This window comes from Erigeron canadensis, chromosome 5 (genome assembly GCF_010389155.1).
Source record: "Erigeron canadensis isolate Cc75 chromosome 5, C_canadensis_v1, whole genome shotgun sequence".
NCBI classification, from domain to species: Eukaryota; Viridiplantae; Streptophyta; class Magnoliopsida; order Asterales; family Asteraceae; genus Erigeron; species Erigeron canadensis.
Window position 1 is genome coordinate 42096315 of NC_057765.1, and position 18698 is coordinate 42115012.

The following is an 18698-nucleotide window of genomic DNA, read 5'->3' on the forward strand; positions in this document are numbered from 1 at the left end:
AAAGATAAATTGCTTTAAAATATAAATATATATACCTAATATATCTAAAACACCGTTAATGAAATTATTACATGTAATATTTGAACTCTTAAAATAACCACATCGGCTTTAAAAATAAATTACGTTTACATTAATATACCACATCGCTACCGCCGTCACTATTCACTACCAACGTTGTATTGCGCGGTACCTTGTAGTGGATAATAACATGGTCTCCCGTTATCCCTTACTGCACGTCATACTTCATAATATCTTCCCGGCCTCTTCTTCAAACTTCAGATATATATATATAGAGAGAGAAAGAATACCAATACAATAAATGCTTCTATAATAATATTATATACCTATACCTATAATAAGATAAAATTAAACAAAAAGGTGGTGGGTGATCGTTGGTACGTCTACAATATATAGATGGATAATTTGATCGAAGGTACTAGAAATGATGATAATGAGGATCAGAAGAGGCTGAGAGAGATGCAACTCTCAATAGCGGCATCAGCTTCTGTGTTTCCGGGTTTTCGATTTTCGCCAACTGATGATGAGCTGATATCATATTACTTGAAGAAAAAAATTCAAGGTTCCGATACTTGTGTTGACATCATTCCAGAAGTCGATTTTTGTCGGCATGAGCCCTGGGATTTACCAGGTACTGCTATATTCTATTTCATATGTAATTAGTACCACTTGACCCATAAATAAATACTCATCATTTTAATTAGTATAATGGATTTTAGCTGTATAAAATGTTACCTACTTTTCCATTTTAATTTTTCAGAATATAAGTGGTTTTGTACTTTTGTATGTATCTCCAGAAAATAAATTAATATTCTGACAACACTACGTTTAAAATTAGAAAAATATAAATACATGTCCAAAATGGGGTGGTGGTGAGGGTTATTTTAATCTATGGAAGATGGAAATACGAAAATGTTGTTTTTTAATATTATTAGTTTATAAAATGAAAAATTATGTGTTATCTTTTTTTCTATATTTATTGAGAAAATTTTCTAGAAAACAAAACATGGTTAATTACGTTGGTGATTTATGTGACCAATATATTTTGTTTCCACTTTTAATTTCACCTCTATGGAATATATGTTCATGTAATTAATCTTTAGTATTTTCATCGCCCAATTAGGACTAATCGATAAAACTTTCATCCTATATTTAATTACTTTAATCCGTAAGAGTATACAATATTATGTAGTGATTACCAGCCAAAAAGTCATGTTTTCCCGTCGAGTCAAAAGTTACGAGTAGAAAACTACGAACCCATCCATCTCAAATACCACTAGACCAAAGACTCTAGGTTTCAAGAGCGCAATTATATATTTGTAATTCGATTATTGGAATTCCTTGATTGGAAGAAAAGCCGCCGATTTCTGGTTTTGGCATATATCTTGATCAAGAATGCTGCTACACATTTGCCCATGTTCGATCATAATCCTATATGATACATATTCTTAATTGGTACCTTACTTGCAACTGCAAATTTTGGGTTTCCTTCATGTGTGGTGTTTTCTTTTGCTTAATGGGCTAACATTATGCCAGTGATTATTCTAAATTATTCTACTTAGATAGTCTGCTAGTGCTTAAAGTTCATACCCCATATTGAAAAATTTTCATGTCATATGCACATAAATGCATAACTGTATTATTGACTGGCGTTTGTGATTTACTATCTTACAGTATAACTTTGCTTAATTTATATGTTGACCGATTTTAGAATATACCCAATTAAATTTGATAGAAACTATTGTCACTAGCTCTTTCCATCATTCGGTCCGAAAATGAGTGGTTTTTCTTTTCGGCACGGGGAAGGAAGTATCCAAATGGCTCACAGAGCAAAAGGGCAACACAATCTGGATATTGGAAAGCCACTGGCAAAGAACGGGATGTAAAGTCTGGTGGCGTTGTAATTGGCACAAAGAGGACACTGGTTTTCCATACGGGTCGTGCTCCTAAAGGAGAAAGGACAGAATGGATCATGCATGAATATTGCATGAGTGACACCAAACAGGTAGATTACGGTCATAACTATAGAATCCAACAATTCCTGTTTATGCACCACAAGAAATATGACATTTGATCGAACAAAAACTCACAAGAAGGGGACATGCTTTTCAGATGAGAAAATATTTCCTTAAATTAAGTTCATATAAGACCCCCAATAAAATTTTGTATGATAATGGGGACAGATCAAACATTTAGTTTTGACGATCATGGGATCAAATTTGGTGTAACTCGTAAGTGTGGAAGATTTTATGACCTTAATTGTGTTTGTGCTTACGTATGTTAGATGTTTTTATGGAGATCTACTGTTCAATGAATGTTTGACCTTGTGTATTACAGGAATCCTTGGTCATTTGTCGGCTTAGAAGAAATGGTGATTTCCGGTTAACTGAATCTTCAAAAGGTTCTTCTGATCATAGGAATTTGTCAACTGCCGATGATGGCCACTCTGGTATGAATGAGAATGCCAATACCCAAGTTGATGGGCTTGAGAATTATGGGAATCCTATTAAGTCCTATTCAAAAGAATCCACTAGCAGCTACAGGTCCCAGTCAGTCGCACAAAATGATTCAGAAACCGACTCTGATCAACAGCCCTTTCAAGATTCGCCACATGGTTCGTCGGATCCATATAAGGTATGATTTCTGTTATCGATTTTCAAGTGAAGGTGGCAACATTTGGCTGCTCTTACGGGTTGGGAAATGGGTCAAACTGGTAACCAATTGTGATGGCCGAAATGCGCTGGGCTAAATACTCTATATAACATTACAATAAGAACGCAGTTTGATGAATAAAGCAATACAGGAGGACGAAGGCACAAAAAAACATTCTTAAGACTTTCAACCCGACCCGTTAAAAGGGTTACTTTATATATCACCCAACTTGTTAGACAAGAAAACATAAACCAAATTAACCAATTCCTAAGTAAGTGGGTTAAAATTTCCAGCTCTAAATCAGGTGTACGGATAATTGTACAGTCTAGTGGTTCAAGTGAAGTCTAATGTGTGTTTATTTCACAGGATTATGACAACGATGATGACTGTTTCGCGGATATAATCAACGATGACATAATTAAACTCGACGAGTCTGCCTCGCACTCTCTTGCTTTGCATGGTGTCCTCACTGGGGATCTTCTTTCAACCAAGTGCAAGGATAAGTTACCACAAGATACCGTGTCATCCCAGGGAACTGCAGTCAGAAGAATAAAACTGAAACGTCAAAAGATACGAAAACCAAATGAAAGTACATCATCTTGTGTTAACAGACACCAACCGCAACCCGAAAATAAATCATCAGGATGTCTGGTTAGTGTGATGGCGGGCAATGCCAGTTCTGTGTCCGGTTTCACGCATCTGGTTCTGGTTTTCTTGTTTTTGCTGATACTGTTAGTTGCTTGGAACTTGAATTCTAAGCAATACTTGGGTATTAGTATGGAAGTTTCTAAGAGGCAGCTAAGGTATTGGCTTCATAAAGCTGCTAACTATATATAATTAGGTTTGTACTTATGTATACAATGTTTTACATCTTCCTACTGTTAGTTTGTAAACTCTCTGGTTTCCGATATACAGTGCAGGCATATTACTTCTTTAGATGCATGACTTTGATCCATTATTGATGTAGTTTATGCAACATACTATATATAGCCGCTGCGGAGGTACTTAGTAGTGCACGTGAACCACATACTATTTTTCTCATGAACCTTTTTTTATAAAATAGCCTTTGTGTACACCACTGTTTGTATACTGTCTTCTGCTGGTGTCATGGTTCGAACTTTGAACTAAAAATAAAACAGTTTCATTTGCTCATCTTATTGTTTCATAGTCAAAATTTTGAACTAAAAAAAAACTGATGTTGGCATAGTGAATTGGGCCGGCCCATGGAGATTATCTTTGATCTAAGACTGGTCCCATGGGTAAGAAGATTTGACACGCTTCTGCTGCCAGCAATGCGATGACATCAGCTCACATAATTCATTTTCATAATCTATGTTATGATGATAATACATAGAAGACTAACTTCAAAGAAAAAAGAAATTATGGCAAATAGAGTTGCAGAGCTTGTACTCATCCCTGCACCAGTACTTGGTCATATCATATCGATAATCGAGATGGCAAAAGTACTCGTGAATCGAGATCAACAGGTTTCGATAATTGTCCTAGTCATAAAACCGCCTTCTGGCTCGAAATCTGGCTCATCAGCTATTACCACCTATATCGAATCATTGGCTAATAACGAACGTATACGTTTCATTGAACTTCCTCAAGACGAAATCCTACCAAACCGTGACCCAAAAGCACCTATGACTTTTGTCAATGATTTCATAAACAGTCATTGCAAATATGTTAGAAAAATTGTATCCGAAATGATAAGCCAAACTGGCTGTGGTCGGGTTGCAGGGTTCGTTATTGATATGCTGTGCACCGGAATGATGGATGTGGCTAATGAGTTCAATGTTCCAACTTATGTGTTCTTCACTTCTAATGCTGCTTATCTTGGCTTTGAGCATTACATTCAAACTTTGTGTGATGATAGGAATCAAGATCATGTAATTGAGTTATGCAACTCAGATACAGAAATACTGATTCCTAGCTTTTCCAAGGCGGTACCAACGAAGATCTTTCCTTCGGGGTTTGACACCAAAGAAGGGTTGGACTATGCTCTGTTGGTTTCAAAGAAAATGAAAAAGGCGAAAGCAATCATGGTTAATACATTCTTGGAATTGGAAACACACGCAATCAAGTCGTTGTCAGCTGACACTAGCATACCCCGTGTGTATCCGGTTGGGCCCATACTCAACCTGGAAGGTGGACTGGGGAACTTGAACAATGATGTCATAAGCTGGTTGGACGGTCAACCGTCTTCTTCAGTGGTGTTTTTGTGTTTTGGAAGTTTGGGAAGTTTTAATGAGGATCAAGTGAAACATATTGCAAATGCTTTGGAGCAAAGTGGACACCGGTTCGTGTGGTCCCTACGGAGACCTCCTTTATCAGAGGGGGCATCAAGAGCTCCCTCAGATTACGAGGATCCAGGAGTGGTATTGCCAGAAGGTTTTCTGGAACGCACTGCTGGAATAGGGAAAGTGATTGGGTGGGCCCCACAAGTGGATGTTTTGGCTCATAGGGCAGTTGGAGGATTTGTGTCACATTGTGGGTGGAACTCGATATTGGAGAGTTTATGGTTTGGTTTACCATTGGCAACATGGCCAATTTACGCCGAGCAGCAGATGAATGCATTTGAAATGGTGGTGGAGTTGGGGCTGGCTGTTGAGATTAAAATGGATCATAAGAAGGATTTGTTTAATCAAGAGAGCGATATTGTTAGCGCAGAGGAGATAGTGAGCGGAATAAAACAGTTGATGGAGAATGAGAGGGTTAGACATAAAATGACAGAGATGGGCTTAGTAAGTAGAGCCACAGTGAGGGAGGGAGGTTCATCCTACACTTCTGTTGGTCTTCTCATTCAGGAATTTAAAAGTAACATCTCCTGAGTTTGATCATGTATTTGTGATTTTTCTTTTAACTTGTGCCTAGATGTTGTAGTATTATGATTGGTTTAACTTGACCCTTGATGTAAACCAACTTGAGAAAATCTATATTCTTCATAAAAATAGAAAAAAGTGTGAAATGAAAAATTGATGTCATGTCCTAGGTTGGCTACTTGGGTTGGTCATGACAAAGATATCTTAGCATGTTTTTCATCTAAGTTTCCTTAATTTATGTTGGTAAATGCTAATAAGTATTTTTCAAAATCAAAGTTTAAAACAGATCTTGTCAATGATTTAAAAATATTTATTATGTTCTTATCTTGAGTAAACACACTTGTGATATTATTATAAAAATATAAATAAAGCCTAATGGGGATAGATTTAATATTAATATGTAACTTGTGATGTAATATATCCCCTAAAGTAGCTCTATCATTTTCTTATTCTTTTTTACTTTTACTTTTTCTTTCTTACACCTACAAAAGCAGTGACACCCCCTGTGCATTGTGATCTTCACTTTTATTTTCTGATTACTACATAAACACACACATTCATATCAATATATTAGTTTATATAATGGTACACATCTTTTCCTTTTTCTTGAATTCAATTTTCCCAACTCTTGTTTTTACTTCACATTGCATATAGTTGAGTAAATGTTGGATATTTTAGTGTAATTGGGTTAACTTGTTTGATCAGTATTGTCATAATAATACATCATATAGGATTGGTGGTGCGGAGTGCACGCCTATTTGAATTTATTATGACCTTAGAAGCGAAGCCCCTAAGGTACGGGGGTCCGGGGGCAGTGCCCCTGGGAGCGGGGTCCAAGGGGCGGCAGCTCTAAAAACCCATGTTGTTAAAAATCCCTCAGAAAATTTATTTTCGGAACTTGAGGGACCAAAATTGGCAACTCTAAAAACCCATGTTGTTAACTGCCGTTTATGCAGTTTTATGGACCAACAGATATATATGTCAAAATGTGTCCCGTATGTAGAATTTTTTTTATGATCATTCTTTTCTTTCTTTCTCTATGTAGAATATTCTTAATCTTTGATTGTATCCGATTGAATAGTTTGGGTGAACCGTCAAATTGATTCAATCTAAAAGCGATCACGTGCCTTTAAAGATTGATTTATATCCGGTTATCTGTTTGTTATCTCAAATTTCCCCAACAGTAAATGTATTAACTAAAATACTGCTAATTTGATCTAAATTCAAATGTTGCTAATTATTATTGAACTGAACTAAGTTATTATGCTAGTGAAGTTACTATTTAGGGTGAGTTTGGAAGTGCAATTTTAAGCTATTTTGTACTGTGATCTGTACATTCTTTCAGATTAAAAGAAATGTACTATAAGTAAGTAAAAACCTACCCGGGGTCTAAGATCATAACTTTTATCTACAGTTGTATTCTACATGTTTCACCTAGCTAGTCTAATTCCCTCTCTGCATTTTGTAGACAAAACTTACAGCTTCATGGCCAACATGAAGTGCCAGCATGTTGAAATTGAGTCCAAAGTCTTACTTTAATTTGATTATTATTGAGCCCATATGTCATATCTAATCGACTATTTTACATGATTTTGATTTGTATGTCTAATAACAGCTGCAGATTAGATCAGCATTTGGTATGGAGTTGGATTTTTTAAGGGCGGAGAGACGGGGAGATAGACAAAAAGCAACAAAGAATCAATAAAGTCTTTTGATCCATAGTAGAAGTTGCATCGAATTTCTTTTTACACTGAGGTAGGGAAAATGATGAATTCTGTGCTCGATGAAGATGTGGTAGATACAGATAGATTAAGCAGTTTGCCTCTTGATCTTATTCGTCATATTCTATCTTTAATGGATATGAAATATTCTGTTCAAACTTGTGTCTTGTCTTCAAAATGGAAGCATATATGGACCTCACTTCGCCATATCAAACTCTCAACTTCGGAATTTGAAGAACTAGGTCAGTTTATAAGATTTACAAGGCATGTCATAGCTCGCCGTGACAATCAACTAGATGTTTCTTCACTTGAACTCACTTTTGATGGAACACTCAGCCAGATTTTGCTAAAAGTGCTTCTAAATTATGTGGTCTCTCACAGTGTTCATCAGCTAACTATTTACACTTCTGAGAGAGATCGAAAGATCCCAATTTGTATGTTTGAGTCCCAATCTCTGAAGCACTTGACCATGATGAACATTCATGAAGATTATTGCATTGTACCACAGTATCCATGGGATCTTCCCAATTTGACAACTTTGAATCTCTATCAAATTGTGCTTTCTGATGCAAGATCTGCAAATAGAGGGTCCCTTGATATCTTCTCCAAGTGTATAAACTTGAAGATATTAAATTTAACCGAGTGCTTCATGGCAGCGGTTAAGGTTTTTATTGTATCCGCTCCTCGACTTGAGAGGGTGAGTATCAAAAAGTGCCAAGTCAACAAGATTTTCATTTCAGCACCCAATCTCACAGCTTTTGATTATACTGGGGAGTACCCTTTAACCCTGTCGACAATTGGTCTCCGGCATTTAGATAAAGTGGATCTTTATCTTCATGTGCCTACTCCACATTCTAGTTTCAAAGAGGAAGATGCTCGTCGGCTTGTCAAATTGCTTCAGGAGTTTCAAAGTGCCAAGTTCCTTAACCTTGAAGCATGTGCCATTGAGGTATGCGAATGAGAATCATATGAAAAATTCCTATATGACTTACTTTTTGGCTTACTTTGATGTTTTAGGCTTACTTTGCTTCTGTTATGTCATGATGATTGCGTATAGTATTTTGTGCCTTTGTGGTCAGTTGTGCATACCATGAAATTAAAGGATTTATTTTAATGCAAACTAATTTAAATAAGGAGAATTTATTTCATTGCATCCCCTGTTATGTCAGTCCTGGATCGGTTACTAACTGAAGCAACAAAGACTTTTTAAAGTAAACTGTATAGTATTCCTCTCAAGCACCCTTGATTGTTTTGATGCATTCATGTTTAGTTTTTGTAGGGACCTTTGAACTTGATAATATATGCACTTGTAAATCTCTAATTTGTCTCGTTTGAATTCTTTGTGAAGTCGCTATTCTTGTATCCGGATATATTATCTCAACCATCACCATTCCACAACTTGAAGCATCTGAACATTGTGTTCCAGAAAGAGGAAATCAAATTTACAGTGCCTAATCATGTCAGAAACTACTTTCAGCAGAGCTCTCCAAGTGTTACTATTGCAACGAAGGTGCTTAAGGTATTTATGCTTTTGTATAACGTGTTTACCTAGATATATCAGATTGTTCATTTTTCATTTTGGCGGTAGGCGGAATGTTTGTTAAGATCTGTGTAGTTTTTAGTTTTCTTGGGGTGGGGGTGGGGGTGCATTGTAGAAGTGACAAAAGGTGCTGGATGGTTGACTTGAACTATGAGTCAAACTGGATTCAGATCAAAAGGGTTAATTCTAGCATTGGTTGGAGAAACAGGTTGGGTCGGATTAAATTTACCCAGGTCACTTTTTTCCTTAGAATCTTAGCTAACTAGTTAGTGACTTAGAGGGAATGCACCCTTAGATCTGACTTAATTTAATGTTCATATCTTTATCATTGCAGAATAATGAGCTACATACTGGATTTACTGATGCATATGAAAGAATTAGTTTATATGTTTGATGCTGTCCTAATGAGTTGAAACATGCCTGGTAAGACCATTTAAGGCTATTATTATGGCCAACATGAACAAGGAACAATACCTTACTTATAGTTTCTTTTTCTGCTAGAAAGTTCGATGGGTATACAAAGTAGAATTGTCCAGTTATTTAGTAATTATAAGTTTTTTTTTTTTCAAATATAAATCATACATGTTAGAATGTTGTAAGCATTTGAATACATGTAAGACACCGTTTGATACGTTCAATACATTTAGCCCGTTTCACTTTTAGCTACTTTCTTTTACTCGTATTTTATCCAATTGACCCGTTATCAAATAAACACAGCCCAGATGATTTTTGGTATGTAACTTTACTCTCACAACAAGTTATATTTGTTTTCCTTTGTCAGAGAATATATGCTTAAAAGGAGGATCCTATATAAACAGAAATGGCGTTGTTATATACTCATATATGGGAAGCTTGTATTATCGGATTTTATTTTATTTTATTATTATTTTTTTTCCCGAACGGCTTGTAGTATCGGATTTGATCATGTGTTTGTATCTAAATTCTTGTATTTTTCCGGTAATTATCTGTAATATATGTAATCTCAGATTGTTTACAACTTTGATGGTCGTATAACACGTGTGTCCTGTATCATAACGATCATTTGTATACGGAGTATTATTTTAACAGGGTGTATTGTAAATTGTAATAACTTGATAGTGTTTCCCCCAAAATGGTTGTCGAAGGACATGATCAATGAGAGTTTATCTAGAGGACTAGGGGTTTAGAACTAGTTTATTGGTTTAGAAGAGCAGGTGAAAGGATTAGGATAGCTAGGTGGCCTAAGGTCCTTTTTTCCATAGGTTGTTTAGAAGTAGTTACTGTCTTGGCTCAATCGGGATATTTTCAGATTTTGTCATTTCTTATTTATTTATTTATTTGTATGTTTGTCTTGTTGTTTCCCACTACTTGTACGAGTTACGTATTAGTTTGCTACTTTTATGTTGTTTAATATGCCAAATATGGTTGCTTTCGTATTTGTATTTGTATTGTTAAACATGTTTCTAAGATATCGGTAGGACACATGAGTGATAAACGTTCGACCCGCATAGTAGCCGGACCCAGCAGACAGGTATTTTTTCTTTTCAGATTCTCGGCAGACAGGTATGATTTTTTAAACATTTCTCATTTTTCGTCTTGCACTCCTTTGTGGCCGGAGGTCCCTATGGAAGCAGTCTCTCTACATTTGTGTAGAGGTAAGACTGTCTACAGGCCCTCCCCCATACCTTGCGCAGGGATTGGGTCCTGTTGTTGTTGTTGTTGATAGTGTTTGAATTGATAAGCATGAAGATGTTGGCATAAAAGTTGTCATTGGTTCAACATCGTTATGGATTTCTTTCTCTAAGTTAATCGTAGTATAGCATATAATTAACCACTTGGGCATAGCCCAGTGGTCAGCTGTCACCAATGCACACATGACCCACAGTTGGAAGTTGTAATGGTGCTGGTTCGAATCTTAGTCTCAGACGGATTTAATCCAGAAGCTTGTTGGGTTCATGTGTCGGGTGGTTCACCGGGATATGTGTTGAGCGGTCGGTACATATCGGAATCCAAGGCGGTTTCGGGGATTAAAGTGTTCCCTCCAATCTACACTTTAATAGAGCATATATTACAAAATGGAAAAATGATTAATCCTTTTAAATATTAGCTTAAAAATGTACACTTTAATATAACATATATTACAATTACAAAATATATATTTGTAAGTGGTGTGTTTTGTATAAGTATCAATCTAAAACACGTTTATGTTGGGTTTGTCATTTTAAAACACGTTTAGAATTTGTAAGTTGTTACCGAACTCTTGAATGCTCATGGTTCTTAAAATTTAATATTCTGGGAAAGAAACTTAATCAGGTATTAATTACAATATTGTCATATAGTTTATTCAAAATGACAAACTTAAACTGAAAATTAGTTGATAGAAAGTCATTTCTTTGTGAGTAAAAATGGTCTCATTATAAACCATCAACCCATGAACAATTTCAACTTCATGTAGATTACGTAGATGATATGATTGTGAGAATTAGAGCATATAATCCATACATATTCCATCGAGTTTTGTGAGTAAAGTACTGAGAATTTATCAAAGGTTATTGACAGAAATTATATATTCTTATTATTGTTGTAATAAGTACATTGATAAATAGTATGATCAAGTAATATGGTGCATTGTTAAAAGCTTTTAGTTTTACTTTTTTTTTTTTATATGTATCTATGTTTTTTTTTACAAGTGAATTTTACCTCAAATGTGTATGATGTGTACTAATCACACAACGAAAGGATCCCGCACTAAGCTGATTTTAAATAGTCTTTCTCACCATACCACCTCCTTTATTGGAAAATATCGTCGTGAAAAACCTACCAAGGCTCGAACTCCAGACCTTGGAGTAAACTCTCTTGGGCCCCTGCATAGCAGGTTTAGTGAAACAACCAATGTTTTTTTTTTCCTTAAATTTTTATATTTTGAAAAACCAAACATAATCATCTCATTTATTAACTAAAATAAACATCTCTATCTAATATACCTTAATAAATAATTTACAATATCGATTTCTCAAACCTTAAAATAATTATACTATCGTTTTTAAAATCAGTTACTTTTACATTCATTTATCATCACGCCCCTGCACCAACGTCACGTCACCGTCACCACGATCGACACTACCACCGCCACCTGTGAGCATCACCTCCACCTCTGTCGCCTGCTGCCATCGCTATTCTTACCGTCGCCTCATTGCGCGATTAAATATATAATTTAATTACAGTAATCATAACAACTCATGGTACAACAAAGTGATGTAAAAACTAAAAAGATACGAACTCAAGTTTTCCACTTTCTCTTTTACTTTAATTTCCAACCCACTCCCACACCCCCCGCTCTTTTCTCTATCTCTTTTTTTCTTTCTGAAACCGGATTCCGGTAGATCCACCTGACGACGGAGATCTCGCCACTTCATCAGCGTCCTGGTTCCGATTGGCAACGGTCTTCAACACCACCAGATCGCTCTTCTTTCTTCCTTTTTATCCCCTATAGATGTAGGGTTTGTTTCTTCTTCATTTTTATTTTCCTATAGATCTAAAGTTTATTACTTTAATCTTGATAATTCATCTTTGTTAGAATCATTATGAGTCATTATTGAAACTGAATAATTAGGACAAAATTTGTTAATTTTTTTTTATATGTGTATGTATATATTTGTGTGTTTGTATTCTTCTGGATATGTATGAATATGGAAATGTTTTGTATATGTGTGTTTGTATAAGAATCTGGCTTTTGTATATATTTGTTTTGACTTTTTGTATCCATTTCTAGATATATAGAGATATAATGCATGTGATTTCATGTTTTTGTCTATACCATGATTAAATTGTGTCTGTTGATATGTGGCTTGTATGTCTCTATAGGTCGTTAAAGGGTCGCAGTTTACCTGGAAAAGTGTTGATAAGAAGATCAGATCCAATGGATGCTACATTTTTACCTTCTCCTAGCATTGATCGTAGTCCGTCAGAAAACGATGAGGGGTCAAGTGAACAAAGTAATGATACAAATGAGGTAACTTTGATAAATACAATCAAATTCGTAAGAAAGATATATGCATCTTGCTAGCCACAATCTTAAAACTTCTGTGTTTATGTGTGTAGGATCAAGTTCATAAAAGTAACCCAAATGCTTGTGCTGTTGCAACTCAGTTTAAATCATTAACGATAGTTCCCGATAATACCTCTGAGGAGCTTCCGAGGTTTGGCATCAACCCTAGAGCTATGGACACTGCTAAGCTAATGAAGTTCACGAAAGTATTGGGTGACGTAACTCTCACCTTAGGTATGGTTTTGGTTTTTTAACTACGCTGAAAGTGATTACTGATTTCACAGGATTAAGTTTAGTCTGTGTAATTTACATTTACTTATGATCTATGATTATTTTTAGAGTTCAAGTTGTCATTTAGATACTCTGCTATAAATTTGATTGTCAAAGGGTATGGTTGAATTACTTATTTATCGTCTATTACTTCTTTAATAATTAGGTTTTTTAAACACTTGACTCCTATGAAAGTGATGATAACAATCTTTAGTTGTAGAAGCACACAAGCATATCCTAACACTATCTCTTGTAACATGCTTCATCTATATGTTTTTAAATTTTGCTAGTTTTGTATGACATTAACACAAATGCACATCAAACATCTCCATAATCAATTTAGATACTATAAAAGAGTAAAACGCAAGTGCATTCCTTTGAAACTACTGCATTCCAATGCTCAACCTATAAGCTGATTAGAATTATAGACTTATAGTTTCCTGGATATACATTTGAACAACATTACATGCCCAACAGACGAATTACTTCATATGTTTTCTCATCAAGTATGCTACCATCATAATAATAATTTTGAGATTATGTCATTCACTCGTATTTGTCAAAGGCGAGCGCTTCATGTGCTTAGGCGTAAAAGCAGGTGAGGTGAGTCAGGCGACCTTGGATACCCTAAGCCCAAGCCGACAATGTGAAAGGCGCAATTATGGGAAAGGAAATCCGTTTTAAGGGAACAAAAAGAAAGGAAACCGGGCCGACAATGTGAAAGGCGCAATTATGGGAAAGGAAATCCGTTTTAAGGGAACAAAAAGAAAGGAAACCGGTTTTAAGGGATATAGAAACCTACAAAAGAAAGGAAACCGGTTTTAAGGGATATAGGAACTTGTTTCTTGTTTTTGATCCGGTTTTATATGGGGGAGGTTTCTATGTGACAACCGGTTTCCGTAGGGGGTTTATATTTCTGTAGTTTGATAGTTCTGTGATACGATCAAGGCTATAATTATTATTAATAATTATTAGGTATTAATATTAGGAAAGTGTTATTATTATTATTATTATTTATTTAGTTAGCTTGTTGACCAAGCTATAGGATTATTAGTATAAATAGAATATTAGGGTTGTAACTTTATTTTTATTTTTTTTAGAACAGCAATGGCCCATCACGGGTATCCGGACTGGATACCGTGGACCTGCTCGATCCCCTCCCCCCCGCCCGCCCCACCCGGTAAAAGCTCCACGAAAGCCAGGACAAAATCCTGGCGGGCAATCACAGGCCGAGAGTATCGAACCTGTGACCTCTTGGACAAAAGTCCGGGTGTCCAACCACTTGTAACTTTATTATGGGTGAAATATATTGGTAATTTAGTTATTAATTAGGAGAGTTGATTGATCTCTCGAATATCGATTATCTATCTCAGTTTTATATCGATACAACCATCTGATTTGTATCAATTGGTATCAGAGCTATCCTTCTTGCAACTTGTGGTGTGTTTTTTCTTTAATTATTAAAAAAAAAAAAATTAAAAAAATCACTGTCCATTGCACTGTTCATCGTTACTGTTTATCCAGAAAAAAATCCTAACGGCAAGTATGGAGGATTTCAATAAGAGACTCGAGGAATACATGGAACGGAGTGCAAGGCAATACAATGAGATCATGAGGTTATCAGGGGAGCTAGCGGTTTCGAGGGGCTTCCATGTGTCTGATTCGCTTTCATCAGCAGCAATAACACCAACCGCTACCTCCACAACTCCACCAAAAACAGCCCCTACTTCTATTCTACCAAAAACAGATCCGTAGGTATCTACCTTCAAATCCATTTCAGCCCTACCACCAACAGTTCCCGCAAAAGTCAGCCCAAAACAAATATCACCAAATCCACCAAAACCAGCCGCAATTTCCACGCAAACCGTGCCATCATTACCACCAAAAACTATTCCTACTCCACCAAAGACCGTACCGTTGATGTCTACCTTCAAAACAACAGTCACTAAGGCAACTAAGTCCTTCGATCCAAAACGTGATACAAAAACAGGACATAATTCCCCTTTAATGTCTACCATCTGCTGGTCACATGTGACAAAAACAACTACAACCTTTGACCCAAAACTAGTTGCAACAGATGTTGTTTTTAAGAATCAGAAACAAGAGTTCTCAGTGAAGAAATTTGGTTGCCAAGCCGTCGGTTCGAATAAGGATATGGGATCCCGGAATCATTTGAAGCAATCTTTGAAGCCACACCTTGAGGACAAGGTGTGTTTTGCGGCGGGGAGTAATGATATGATCAAGACTATAATTATTATTAATATTATTATTATTAGGTATTAATATTAGGAAAGTGTTATTATTATTATTATTTATTTAATTAACTTGTTGGCCAAGCTATAGGATTATTAGTATAAATAGAATATTAGGGTTGTAACTTTATTATGGGTGAAATATATTGGTAATTTAGTTATTAATTAGGAGAGTTGATCGATCTCTCGAATATCGATTATCTATCTCAGTTTTATATCGATACAACCATTTGATTTGTATCATTCTGAGATTTTTAAAATTACGTAAAGAACTTTGTTTTGAACCTTTTGGTTCGTATTTGTGGTCTTTGATTATCCTTGCGTTCTTGAGCCATCTGATTGCACACATAACTGCATCAGTTTATAATCTTTGTCTTTTTTTAGTGGAGGTGTTAAATTAACTTTTACCAACTATGATCTTGTAGACAAGTTACGCGAGTTAGCCTGGAGTGGTGTGCCATCTTACATACGCCCTAATGTGTGGAGGCTTCTTCTGGTATGCATCACTTTCTAATCACTGTCCTTAATTGGCTGATTCTACATTTGTGTTTTGATTATTTTGGGTTAGTAATTGGAAGATTTGGAAAAGTAAGAACCTGCATTTAAACCTGATTACTGAGATAAATGTAAACTAGCCGAACTACCTAACTTTTATCAACTGATTAACTGATTCTTTTACAGCAGATATTCCTGAACTATTGTTATATGTGTTAAATTTAAATACAAACTGACAACAGGGATATGCACCTACTAATTTAGATCGAAGGGAGGGAGTTCTAAAAAGAAAGCGCACGGAGTATTTCAATTACATTTCTCAATATTATGATGTTTCAGATAATGAACGTACTGATGAAGAGATTACTATGCTTAGACAGGTATGGTATATCTAGTTACTTTATGTCACCCACTACTTATATTGCTTATGTAATACTTCTAATAGAATATCATTTACTTTTCTTTCTATTATAGATTGCTGTTGATTGTCCCAGAACTGTGCCTGAAATTACCTTTTTCCAACAAGTAGAAGTCCAGAAATCCTTGGAAAGAATACTCTATATATGGTTGGATTATTTTGCACTTGTACGGATCCCGATTCTTAACAATGTGGCTCTCAAGTTTTTATAGATGCTTAATGTAGTTGGTTATGCATAATTTCAGGGCGATTCGACATCCTGCAAGCGGATACGTGCAGGGAATAAATGATCTTGTAACACCTTTTTTAGTAGTTTTTTTGTCGGAACATTTAGAAGGGAGTGTTGATAAGTGGTTGCTTGCTGATTTACATCCAGACACTATCTACAATATTGAAGCTGATTGCTATTGGTGTTTAACTAAGTTACTTGATGGTATGCAAGACCATTACACATTTGCTCAGCCCGGGATCCAACGGCTTGTATTTAAGCTCAAGGACTTGGTCAAACGTATCGATGGTATGTTCTTTTTGGTTTCTTTACCATATAACATTCCTGCTAAGTATGCACTATAACCAGCCATCAAAGAGATCACTAAGATTTAAATCATTTAAAATTCAGCCGAGTACTCAGACTCGGAAGCAGTGGGTGAACCAGCCTGACTCGGCCTAAACAAGTAAAACTCGGCCACCTGGTCAAAACTCGGGTGATCGGTCAAAACTCTTGTGGGTCGTTCATTTTTATATTTTTTTAAAGTTATATGTTTATGTTTCTTATCGTTTCAGCTTGAAATTCGAAGTATTATGTTAATATCTCCCAATAATTATGTTAAACTTTGAACTTTTTAGTATATTTTTAATTTTCTTATACAAATAATATTTCTATATATAAAATCCCACTAGAGTCGAGCCCCCCCCCCCCCCCCCCCCCCCCCAGGCGATTCCCTGTCACTAGTTTTCCAACCTTGCAAATAATAACCTGGGTATATCCATCTTAGATTCTTAGGTTTCCTATATTTTGTTTTCCAAAGCTATTGACAAGTAATTTTTTTTCGAGTGGTTAGAACCTATATCAAGGCATATGGAAGAGCAAGGGCTTGATTTTCTTCAATTTTCTTTTCGTTGGTTCAATTGTCTTCTGATACGGGAGGTATGCTACTTGTTACTTTTTATCTTGGTAGTTTTTTTTTCTTCCACACTTGATGTCATGATGTTCTAATGTGACAATTCAGTGACTCAAGTGATTTCTATATTTGTCTGTAGATTCCTTTCCACCTTGTCAGCCGATTATTGGACACATATCTTGCCGAAGGTGATGCATTGCCTGACTTCCTTGTGTATATATCTGCCAGTTTTCTTTTAACGGTAAGATAAATGACCATTCCTGTATATATTCTGTAGTGATCATCACACATGCGGTGATCATCACCTATGCAGTGTGATGCATAAATTGAACAAAGTACTTGTATGGTCTAAGCAAAGAAATTTTGGCTACTTAACTTTTGAAGTCATAAATTGTCCAATGTTTCTACCATTCTAAAACACCGGTCCAAAGTTCGGGCTAATCGGGAAGCACCTTGTTGAGTTTACCTCTGTTACATTAATATATATGGGTAACAAGTCACATAGTGGTAGGCTTATCCATGAACGCTTTTTGTATTACAAAAGCGGTTTAAGAGGTTTTATGCATTTTAAATACATTGGTGGATGGTGTTTGACCCACTTAACCCGATTGTCAGTTAGAGATAAAACATAATCCAAATCACGATTGTCTCTTGGATGTGTATTATATCACATTTAGTTAAATCTTTTGACTGCTTTATAAACTTGTTACTAAAACCCATGTGGTAGAAGGGACTCAGTAATCTAGAATTGTATGCTGCAGTGGTCAGTTGAGCTCCAAAAACTTGATTTCCAGGAGATGCTAATGTTTCTTCAACATCTCCCAACACACAACTGGGGTTACCAAGAACTCGAGATGGTGCTTTCAAGGGCCTTTATGTGGCATTCAATGTTCAATAGTTCTCCCAGTCACTTGTCTACCTAAGAATACTGGTATAGTTGCAAGTATACATATTTTGCTCAAAATTTTATTTCAGTTATTCAAATTTGTATAGTGTAATGTACTATTAATCGTAGTTGTAGGCCTAATGGGAGTTGTATGATAGAGGTTGTGTCCTGCGGAGTTGTGTGTATGTAATTCAGAAATCTAAATAGATGATATTTACCATTTTGTCTGTTTATTGATTACTTGTATGTTTATTTATCTACAGTTGTTTATAATTATCCAATTCTAAGATATGATTGATTACTTTTTCATATTAAATTAGAGCTATTTTTAAAAAAAAATAATATTACAAAAATCAAAGAAACATCAATACATGTACATGTGGGTAAAACTGAACTGTAAAAAAGTAATTGGTAGTGAATAGTGATTGAAATTTCCGAAAGTGGAAGATTATTTTGAAATCGAGTGAGTAGCC

The 18698-nt window shown here is 35.7% G+C and overlaps 4 protein-coding genes across 4 annotated transcripts; all 4 read left to right on the forward strand.

The window, feature by feature from the left end:
- Window positions 1–477: 477 nt before the first annotated feature.
- LOC122601839 (NAC domain-containing protein 40-like) lies at window positions 478–3615 on the forward strand. The gene is made up of 5 exons (XM_043774574.1): window positions 478–649; window positions 1770–2023; window positions 2356–2652; window positions 3037–3473; window positions 3591–3615. Exons 1-5 carry the CDS (start codon window positions 478–480, stop codon window positions 3613–3615), a joined length of 1185 nt encoding a protein of 394 aa, XP_043630509.1.
- Window positions 3616–4038: 423 nt separating this feature from the next.
- On the forward strand, window positions 4039–5513 carry LOC122600799 (anthocyanidin 3-O-glucosyltransferase 2-like). The gene has a single exon (XM_043773564.1). It carries the CDS (start codon window positions 4053–4055, stop codon window positions 5502–5504), a length of 1452 nt encoding a protein of 483 aa, XP_043629499.1. The 5' UTR covers window positions 4039–4052; the 3' UTR covers window positions 5505–5513.
- Window positions 5514–7262: 1749 nt separating this feature from the next.
- On the forward strand, window positions 7263–9559 carry LOC122601840 (F-box/LRR-repeat protein At3g59200-like). The gene is made up of 3 exons (XM_043774575.1): window positions 7263–8165; window positions 8565–8735; window positions 9538–9559. The coding sequence occupies exons 1-3, from the start codon at window positions 7263–7265 to the stop codon at window positions 9550–9552; spliced, it is 1089 nt and encodes a 362-aa protein (XP_043630510.1). The 3' UTR covers window positions 9553–9559.
- A 2489-nt stretch (window positions 9560–12048) lies between these two features.
- LOC122599854 (TBC1 domain family member 22B-like) lies at window positions 12049–18458 on the forward strand. The gene is made up of 10 exons (XM_043772442.1): window positions 12049–12230; window positions 12600–12747; window positions 12837–13017; window positions 15731–15801; window positions 16043–16180; window positions 16275–16366; window positions 16464–16735; window positions 17280–17365; window positions 17479–17580; window positions 18101–18458. Coding segments are annotated over exons 1-10 (1254 nt in total). The 5' UTR covers window positions 12049–12228; the 3' UTR covers window positions 18263–18458.
- Window positions 18459–18698: the final 240 nt, after the last annotated feature.

Excerpts from the sequence above, each read along its gene's own strand:
- LOC122601839 (XM_043774574.1), top strand. The coding sequence starts at position 478 with ATGCAACTCTCAATAGCGGCATCAGCTTCTGTGTTTCCGGGTTTTCGA. Across the intron at positions 2,024-2,355 it reads GCATGAGTGACACCAAACAG|GAATCCTTGGTCATTTGTCG; the intron begins GTAGATTACGGT and ends TGTGTATTACAG. Across the intron at positions 3,474-3,590 it reads GTTTCTAAGAGGCAGCTAAG|GCATATTACTTCTTTAGATG; the intron begins GTATTGGCTTCA and ends TATACAGTGCAG.
- LOC122600799 (XM_043773564.1), top strand. The coding sequence starts at position 4,053 with ATGGCAAATAGAGTTGCAGAGCTTGTACTCATCCCTGCACCAGTACTT.
- LOC122601840 (XM_043774575.1), top strand. The coding sequence starts at position 7,263 with ATGAATTCTGTGCTCGATGAAGATGTGGTAGATACAGATAGATTAAGC. Across the intron at positions 8,166-8,564 it reads TTGAAGCATGTGCCATTGAG|TCGCTATTCTTGTATCCGGA; the intron begins GTATGCGAATGA and ends TTCTTTGTGAAG.
- LOC122599854 (XM_043772442.1), top strand. Across the intron at positions 16,736-17,279 it reads CTTGGTCAAACGTATCGATG|AACCTATATCAAGGCATATG; the intron begins GTATGTTCTTTT and ends TCGAGTGGTTAG. Across the intron at positions 17,581-18,100 it reads CTGCCAGTTTTCTTTTAACG|TGGTCAGTTGAGCTCCAAAA; the intron begins GTAAGATAAATG and ends TGTATGCTGCAG.